Source organism: Cenococcum geophilum, assembly GCF_001692895.1.
Source record: "Cenococcum geophilum 1.58 unplaced genomic scaffold K441scaffold_7, whole genome shotgun sequence".
Taxonomy (NCBI): domain Eukaryota; kingdom Fungi; phylum Ascomycota; class Dothideomycetes; order Gloniales; family Gloniaceae; genus Cenococcum; species Cenococcum geophilum.
The window spans coordinates 2,943,053-2,951,510 of record NW_027137565.1 but is presented as its reverse complement, the minus strand read 5'-3'; the positions used below and the strand labels follow the sequence as shown (position 1 = coordinate 2,951,510).

At 38.0% G+C, this 8,458-nt stretch overlaps 2 protein-coding genes across 2 annotated transcripts; both read right to left on the bottom strand.

Annotated features, from left to right (window-relative positions):
* Nucleotides 1–4,962: 4,962 nt before the first annotated feature.
* Nucleotides 4,963–6,819, bottom strand: K441DRAFT_629429 (uncharacterized protein). The gene is made up of 5 exons (XM_067646231.1): nt 6,587–6,819; nt 6,028–6,531; nt 5,913–5,941; nt 5,598–5,860; nt 4,963–5,543 (listed from the first exon to the last, which is right to left on the bottom strand). Exons 1-5 carry the CDS (start codon nt 6,603–6,605, stop codon nt 5,126–5,128), a joined length of 1,233 nt encoding a protein of 410 aa, XP_067507889.1. The 5' UTR covers nt 6,606–6,819; the 3' UTR covers nt 4,963–5,125.
* A 91-nt stretch (nt 6,820–6,910) lies between these two features.
* On the bottom strand, nt 6,911–7,069 carry K441DRAFT_654523 (uncharacterized protein; the record flags this gene model as incomplete). The annotated part of the gene is made up of 1 exon (XM_067647695.1): nt 6,911–7,069. A coding segment is annotated over one exon (159 nt), but the record flags the coding sequence as incomplete, so codon positions are not given.
* Nucleotides 7,070–8,458: the final 1,389 nt, after the last annotated feature.

Sequence of the window (8,458 nt, the reverse complement as noted above, 5' to 3'; positions counted from 1 at the left end):
AGGGCTTCCTAAAATAGATTATATAATTTATTTAAAGGTTTATAGGTTAAAAAAATTATTACTGGTCTTTAGTAGGTACTAGAGCCCCCCTATTATAATTACAACAGAAACACTATAAGGATTACCCCTCTCGTCTATACTCTTCCTTTTCTTTATAAGTAACCTGCTTAACTTCTTTAAGGAAGGGGCAACCTAGGGGATAAGTTTTGTTAATAATATAAACCTAATTATATACGGGCTAATAGCTGTAGAGAATTATAGAACACTAGAGAAAGCCTATAATACCTATATAGAATAGGTAAGATAATACGGAGTTTAATTCTCTCTAGAGAAATACTAGCTAATCTATTTTATAAGAAAACGCAACTAATTTATAGATCTTTAGCATATAATTTATATTTAAGGCTTTAGGGGTTAACTAGTTTAAGGCCTAAGGGTATTAGGAGTATAGGTAGACAGTAAGCTCTAGTAGAGCGTATATACGTTATAAGCGGCCCATAAGGACTAAGCTTAGTATATTATAATATCTAGGATTGTTAATTCTATATAAGGTCTATGCTTCTAGAGGTTACGCCTACTATATATAGCAGTTGTCTAGCTAACTATAACGTATAGATCTAGTATTTAGGCAATAGGAGAATCCGAAAAAAGCCCCCCTAAATTACTCCTTAAACTACTCTAAAAGGTCTAAATAGCCTGCCTTTAGAGTATAATAGGCGGGTATAAGTAAACGGCTATAGTATTGCTTAAGAAGGAAGCTAATATCCCCCCCCTATAATTATATATTAAAGCCGCTGTAATATAAAGGGTATAAAAGGAGCGTAACTCTAATATTATAAAGTATATTAATACACGCCTAAACAAACTATAAAGGGACCCTAGGGTGCCCCGCAGGAGAGTAAACTAAATACCCTAAAGTAGGGAAGATATATTAGAGAAATAGGTAAAGAAAGTAGAAGAAAAATAGTATTATATTAGGGCCTAGGCCTATATAAAGGAGAAAGGGAGATATATAAGAGGCCAGTAAAGATAATAGCGAGAGAGAGAAAGGAGCTAAAGTAGAGTATAAAAGAGTATTAGGAAACTATCTACTATAATATAATACTGGTTAGACCAATACTAAAAAGGTATATAGGAGTTAAAGGTATAAAGGCTAACTTAGGCAAGAGCAACCTAAGCTATAGTATAGTTAATATTATAGGGGGTAAATACCTAGGGGCTCTAAAAAGGTCTAATAAAAGTAGAAAATATAATAGTAACACTTATAAGAACAGGAATAATAGGACTAAAAGATTGGCTCTACTAGGTAGGTGTCTTAGTAGGTAGCCTAAGATATAAATATAGCTGGCTAAGATAGACACTAAAACACGTAATACTATTATGCTCCTTATGCACTAACTAAAAAGTAATGCTCTTAGTAGCTAGTATAGAGAACTATAATATACTACTCTTAATATAAAAAGGTTTTAAGGCGGTTACCTAGTAGCTTATTAGCTAAAATATACTAGACTAGTTCTAGGTTATAAAGGAAATAGTAATAAAAGGTAAAGGGGCGAGTAATAGGCGTCCCCTAATAACTCTATAGTAGTAGAGTAAAGTTTACGATACTAGCGCGTCCGTAGGCTTATTACGGCAGTAGTAGTTCCTAAGAAGGTTAAAAAGAAAGGTAGTAGAGCACTACTGGCAACTTAAAGGCGCTAAGTAGGCAAGTCCTAAAAGGCGGGGAGATAGATTATAGGGTTTTCTTAAGTTAAGTTTTTCTTAAGTTGAGTTTTCTCTCTATATGTAAATAAGGAGTAGTTCGCGTAGGCTTAATAGGGATCCAAATCGGACGTTAAGCAATGAATTATTATTATATATAGCCTTCTGCTTAATTTAGTAAAGGCTTTAATAAATACTTTATTAGCTTTAAAGATTAAAATATAAATAAGGCCTTAAGTAAGTCTCTCTTTAGCTTATTATAAGAGTATATATATTAGATCCCGCCGCGCTTACGACAAGTTCGCAAGCACTCGATGTCTTTTTGGCTGAATGGCGACGTAGGGGCAGGACACGTTATACTTATTATATTTAATAGTAATCTAACTATAGTAGTATTATAGCGGACGTATATCTTGTTATTATTCTAGTAGATGTTCTTATTATTAAGCTTTTAGATATATATAAGGTTAGTATAAAAGTTTAGTATAAAGGCTACTCCTATAAATAGTATCTATTTCTTACCCTTAAGGTAGCTAATTATAACTATAGCTATACTAAATTCTATAATCTCTTCTATATATAAGCCTGCATAAAGTTAGTCTAAAAAAGGCTTAATATTGCTAATAAATCTAGCTTAATTGTTAAAGACGTATATATTAATTTCTAAGTTAAAAAAAAAGCACTATTATAAAGCTTATAGTTAGGAGCTATATTATAGATTTCTTTTTAATAACCCGTAAAGGCTCTAGTAGGCTCTTATAAGCTCTAATTACCTCTATCCTTTAGCTTTAATTTTAGGTATTATATTCGCAATCTTTTTCCTCTACTTTCTTTTAAAATTTGTTACTTAGTTTAAACTAAAATAGGTAAGGAATTAACTCTACTATATACTAGCATTTGTTATAGTAGTAATGTTTTCTATATAGGCACTTGTAAGGGTTATTTTAACCCTTACTCTGGTGCATCGCATAAGGGCCGCTTAGGGGTAGCCAAGGCCTAGCCGAAGGCTAGGCTTGGCACCTCCTTATAAGCACCTCAGGCTTACAGCCCTTCCCTCCTCATCGGTTTGTCTCTGTACTAGGGTATTGCCATACCTACTCTTTACCATATCGTCCTCTTCTATCGACTCTCCTTGTGACTCATGCTCGGCTTACCTGCTCCCTACCATATACCTAGGCAATATGCCTTACAGCACTTTAGCAGCAGTCGCCTTTTCTTCTTCTACTTATCTACTAACGATTTAGGCTTTAATCTAGGCTTTAAATTTAGCGACTTACTTAACTTATTCTTAAAAGTAACCATAAAGAATCTTTATAGGTATTTGCCTTTCTAAGTAAGCTCCGTATAACGGTGGTTTTAGTATATTTTAACTAGTTTAAAAAAGCTAAGAAGCATCTTCTTCTTCTACTTAAGCCTTTTAAGCTAATTCTTCTAATATTCTAACTAGCTTAATATAATTAAATTAACTATATATATATAAAGTCTTTTATTAAACAAATACTATCTACCTTAGGTAGATTTAGTTCCTTATACTTAGTATATACCTTCTCCTACTCCTATAACTAGACTTTAAAGTTTTAGTTCTAAGGCGCTTTCTTAAGCTTTATATACTAAATAGCGACTTAAAGCTTTTAGGTATTATTAGTTAGAGAAATTCTCTACTTTAGTAACATTAAGGCGTTATAGGTAGTATATATAAATAAGGTAAATACGTAAGATAGAGCTTTAGATTTAACTGCGCAATATATTAAAAGCTAACATTTATTTTCTATATATCTTTATATTATCCCTATAGTCTAATTAAAGTATATAAAGTTTCTCCTTTTTATTCTTATCTAGCTTTAAAAGCTTTGTCCTCCGGCTATTAATATCCTTTAGTAAGGCTTAAATAAGTTCTTTAAGATTTAGTAAATCAGTCTTAGGCATTAATAGGTCGATATATCCTAGAGACGATTGTTATTAGCTTTTAACTTAATAACCTTAATCCATTCGTTCTAATTATTTAGGCTTGCTAGGATAACGGATAATATAATAACAGGCTTAGTCTCTTGTTCAGAGATTATTATAGGTATCTATAATTAAGACAATAATAGAAATTAATAGAAATAAAGGCTTTAAATTAAAGATAATGCAGTGGACGGCCCGGGCTTATAACTATTAAATGGACAGTTAGGAATAAGAACTCTATCTTATTACAAGAGGCTCTAGAGCCTTACTATATACACTAGATAGGTAGCAAATAGAATAACGACGACGTCGTTATTTAGTTGGTAATATTTAATAGAAACAGGTAATAAGACATTCGAAAAGACATACGAAATCAAGAAAGACAGTACTTAGTCATAAGTTAAGAGACAACTGAGCCATTGTACGTAAATACGATCTAGGTCGATAGATAGTAGTACGATGGTAGTAAGGAGATTCGATTTAGGTCGATAGCTAGTCTCTGGAGTGTCTCGCAGGAATACAAAGAGTCTTTCTCTAATATGACCACCAGCCTCGAAGATCACCTCCAAGATATCGACCGCAGCCTTCGAAGAAAATCCTGCCTAGGATAGAGGATGTCCGCCGAATATACAGCCGACCGCCGGCAAATACAAGAGGAGCAGGGCAATGTCGAACAATTTTCATCTAAGCAAACGGACAAGGCTCGATCTATTTCCTTTGGAGACGTTTCCGCGGCCGAAGACGCTTAGCAAGTGATTGTAGCTACGCGTGGAGATTCTATCTCGGCCACGAGGTTACCGCTGGGTTCGAGCATCACAGTAGCTAGGTCAGATGTCTGATGGTGCCTTACAGCTGCTCTCACAAAATCGAGGAGTGAGTTCGTCTAGCTACACGGGTTCTACAGACAGCATACAGCGGGGTAGGCAGGCGGATACGCAGTTTGAGAAGCAACGTGAAGGGGGTACAAGCTTACTTGATGTAGAAATGCATATGCTTTGTATTTGGTGTACTCGACAATGGGCACTCTGATATCGCGGGTTTCAACACTCAGCTGAAGACCTTAACTCACCTACTAGCTCAACGCCCCTTGGTTATTCTCGGGGTACTATTTTATATAGACATTTACATTCTTCACAACCCCAGTTCCTCATTCTGGCAAACTCATAACCTGTTCCATCGCTCAGAGAATAAGCCTTTCACCGACTCCAAGAGAGCCACTCTCAAATTGTTAGGCTGGACTCCTTTTTTTCTCAAAGTCTCACGCATTTCCTTTACTTTAATCTGAAGAAAATCAATAACTTTGCATTCCTATAAGTCCTATTCACCCACCACACCAAGTGACCAGCTGAACAAACAATAAGTTGACAAAGAAACCCCTAGACGGACCCATAGCAAACAGTCACAACGTCCACAGGTTGAACATGTGCAATGTGTTCTCAGAACGACTATCCAGTCATCGCAACTGCTTCCACCCCTTTTACAGTCTGGTTGTCTCCCCTCCATATCGGCTCATGACGCTACTACTGAGCACATTGCCTGAGAGGGCTATAAGAATCCCGTTAACAAACCGCCATTCCTCCTCGTCTAAAGCCCCTGTTGCCATCAAGCGCTCTACTTCGGTGTCGATTTGGCACTCGATTTGAAGCTGCAGGGCATATGTCTGACTTATTGCGGCCTCCTCGTCCGAGAGACACATCACTCGTCTGATCATATCAACAGTATTGATAAGGTGCATGACTTTTCCGGTATCAAAATGATGCTTTTCCTTCTTCCAGGAGCCCAGATCATTCGCTACCGGCACGTGTTTACTAGCGAGGCGTATAAATTTCTCCAGTTTGGGGCTGGCGATGTCAATGCTAGAACCTAGAGAAAATTTCACACTTGCAAAAACGTATCTGTAATTTTATATTAGTATTAAAACGGACATAGAGTCTGTAGGTGATTCTTACGGCACTGCGGCATCCTCAATACGATAATCGATAAACTCATCAAAGTCCTTGAATTCTTTTGGGGGGTCAGAGCGGCTCAAAAAGCCCAGTATATGGTCTATCACTTCCTGCCCGCCATTGCCAGAAATGCTATCCTGATCGTGAAATCCTTTGATTGTGAAGTCGATCAGGGATTGTAAAGCCGACTTAGACTCATTACTGGAGTTGAGTTGGTCCTTGCTCCGAGCTATCCGCGGGATAAAGTTGTTCTGCATTTTCACGAGCTATTATCCTTTAGTAAAGAGCTATATCCCAGGAATTCCTACTAGGGCTTACATCTGCTCCACCGTGCATCTCCCAACAATCTATGAGTGAGAACAGGTTAGTCTACTTCGAAAATTTGGCTGAGATATAACTCTCACAGTGGCGGCAATGGAAGTCTCCTACTTACCGTCACTAATATAGACGTAAAACAATGTTGACGCTAATAGTACCGTTCGCTGCTCGTCAGCATAAGGCCAAAGATACATGAAGAACCTTGCCCATGTATCTTGGACTATTGGCATCTCGCGCTTTGCAAGACCTGCTAGAGATAGTCCGTTGGACTTGAATGATTCCCCAGCTGTGTTGTCTATGGCAAGCAGCTCAAGCAATTTGGTTATCATCGCAACGCCTGCCTTCCAGTGCTTGGTCTGCTGAATTGTCTTCAAACCCGTCGCGAGTGGTAGACCAGCCGTTAGCGGGAAGACGCTAATAGAATTTTCACTTTGCAAAATGGACTTATGATTGTCATTCCGGGGCTGTCCGTCGTTCATTCGAAGAAATGTTCCTGACTGCATATGCGTATTTATCTTTAGCGGAGGAGGCTTGAGATAAGGGCCCAGATTTCCGATATAGTCATACCAATATCGGATGGGGCAGATGCATGCTTTATCGGCCACTGGTGTGAGCACATCTAGTAAACATGTCAGGCCATTGAGTAAAGGGAAATATGGCTGTAGTTTTCTAACTATTTATAGCTGATGCCATAGTCAACCGTGATGAGAGAACCGGTTGAATGTCGTGAAATAGTTACAGTGCTCGACCAAATTATAGGAGAATCTGCTAAATAACCACGACTCTACTGCAAAGGATAAACAGGTATCAGGTGGCAAGGGTAGAGGTGATAAATTGCGAATGTAGAACAAAGTGGCTGAGGACACAGACTTCTTTTTACACGTACAGGCAAAGAACAAGTTGTCAATCGGGAGTCGATTATAAGAAAAGAATGAAGACTCTGATTTTGAAATAAGGCCTTTTGACAGCGTGGTCGATTAAGCGGCCAGTCCGTAGACTCACCGCCACCCGATTGATCGCCCAAATTCTAGCTGCCTAATCCAGTCAGTCCATGAGGTTATCCGTCTTAATCCGGACTGGATCCAACTGATAGAGCTCTTAGTACCCCTGGATACGCGTAAAAGAGGGGTGGATGGACACGTTCGCTTTGTTTTTGGTCTGTGAATAGTCCATGCATTCACTGTTTCCCCCTAAATTCCCCTAAACTATGCCTAAAAAGGCTTAAAACTAAGCAATGCGGCCCTGTCCGCCGTCTGTAGATGTTTGCAATCGGGCCTTATTGATCAGGCCAATCAAACAGCCCTGATTAAGAGGCCAATCTAGCCGTTTAAACCTTAACGATCCAGACGTCGGGCAACTAACCACGCTGCCCTTTAATCTATTATTGATACAAGGGGGTAACCTGAGCGGGCTGCCGCCCTCCCTGCTAGCGCCGGCGTGGGTTTAAGCCAAACAAAGCATAGCTCTTCGTATTATAAATGCATACGGAGAAGCTGCACAAGAACATCTAAGACTAGTAGAAAATCTACAAGAATCCCTAGAGTGGGACCTAGTAGATCTATACTATACAGATGGCTCTAAAGACAATAAATCAAACGCAGCCTCCCTTTAGCGATTAAGCTTATTCCTTTACTATTATAGCTCCTATATAGGCTAGGCATTTAGGGCGTCTCTTTTTAGAAGTATATCTATCTACTCCGCACCCTCTATAGCTATTATTCTCGACTTTACGGCCTTCCTTAGTCTTTTAAATATAAGGGTACTAGGCTCGTCTGCTACGGCCTCTATCTTTTTTATTACGTGCCTACGATATTTAATAGGGAGTCCTCGCATAAGCTACTACCCCTTTTTTTACTTAGTAAGGTTTCCTACGGCTACTTTTTTATTTTTTTATTTTTTTATATCCGTTATATTATACTACGTATAATACTACGCATGTAGCCTCTAGGCTATGGCCCTAGATTAATACTATTTACTAGGCTAATGCTATGTGTAGAGACTAGGCCTTTAAGAAAGATATATAGCTTAATTCGCAACGGATCCGTATACTACGTCGCCCCTAAACTACCTTTATTACGCCACCCGCATTAAAGACCTAAGAAGTTAGTAGTAACCTAAAAAAGCCCCCTATAGAGAGCTTAGGCCTTATACAGCCACGAAAAATAGTAAGGGATATTAAATGTTATACTAAACTAATAGATTAGAGGGATAACCTACGGAAGATAAAATAGGAGCTAAGAAAGATTATAAACCCTAGACTGCAAAATACGGTCCAGAAAACGGCTATAAAGAAACCAGCGGACCTCCTACTAGTTAATATCTACTATATTAGTGCCGTACAATTTTACTAAAACTTAGTTTAGCCTAATACCGTCACCTTTATAACAAGCTTATACGAAATTAATTAAATAATTAAGGAAAAGGGAAGCGAGCTTAGTGGATAAAAAAGCGAGCTTATAGATAAGGAACTAGTAGAATAAAAGCTGCCCTATTAATACCAGAAATTTAAGAATATATTCTCTAAAGTAGCGTCTAATATACTTCTA

Coding starts and splice junctions, on each gene's coding strand:
- K441DRAFT_629429 (XM_067646231.1), bottom strand. Junction 5,942..6,027: donor TTACGTCTATATTAGTGACG/GTAAGTAGGAGA, acceptor TCTCACTCATAG/ATTGTTGGGAGATGCACGGT. Junction 5,861..5,912: donor AGATGCACGGTGGAGCAGAT/GTAAGCCCTAGT, acceptor AAAGGATAATAG/CTCGTGAAAATGCAGAACAA.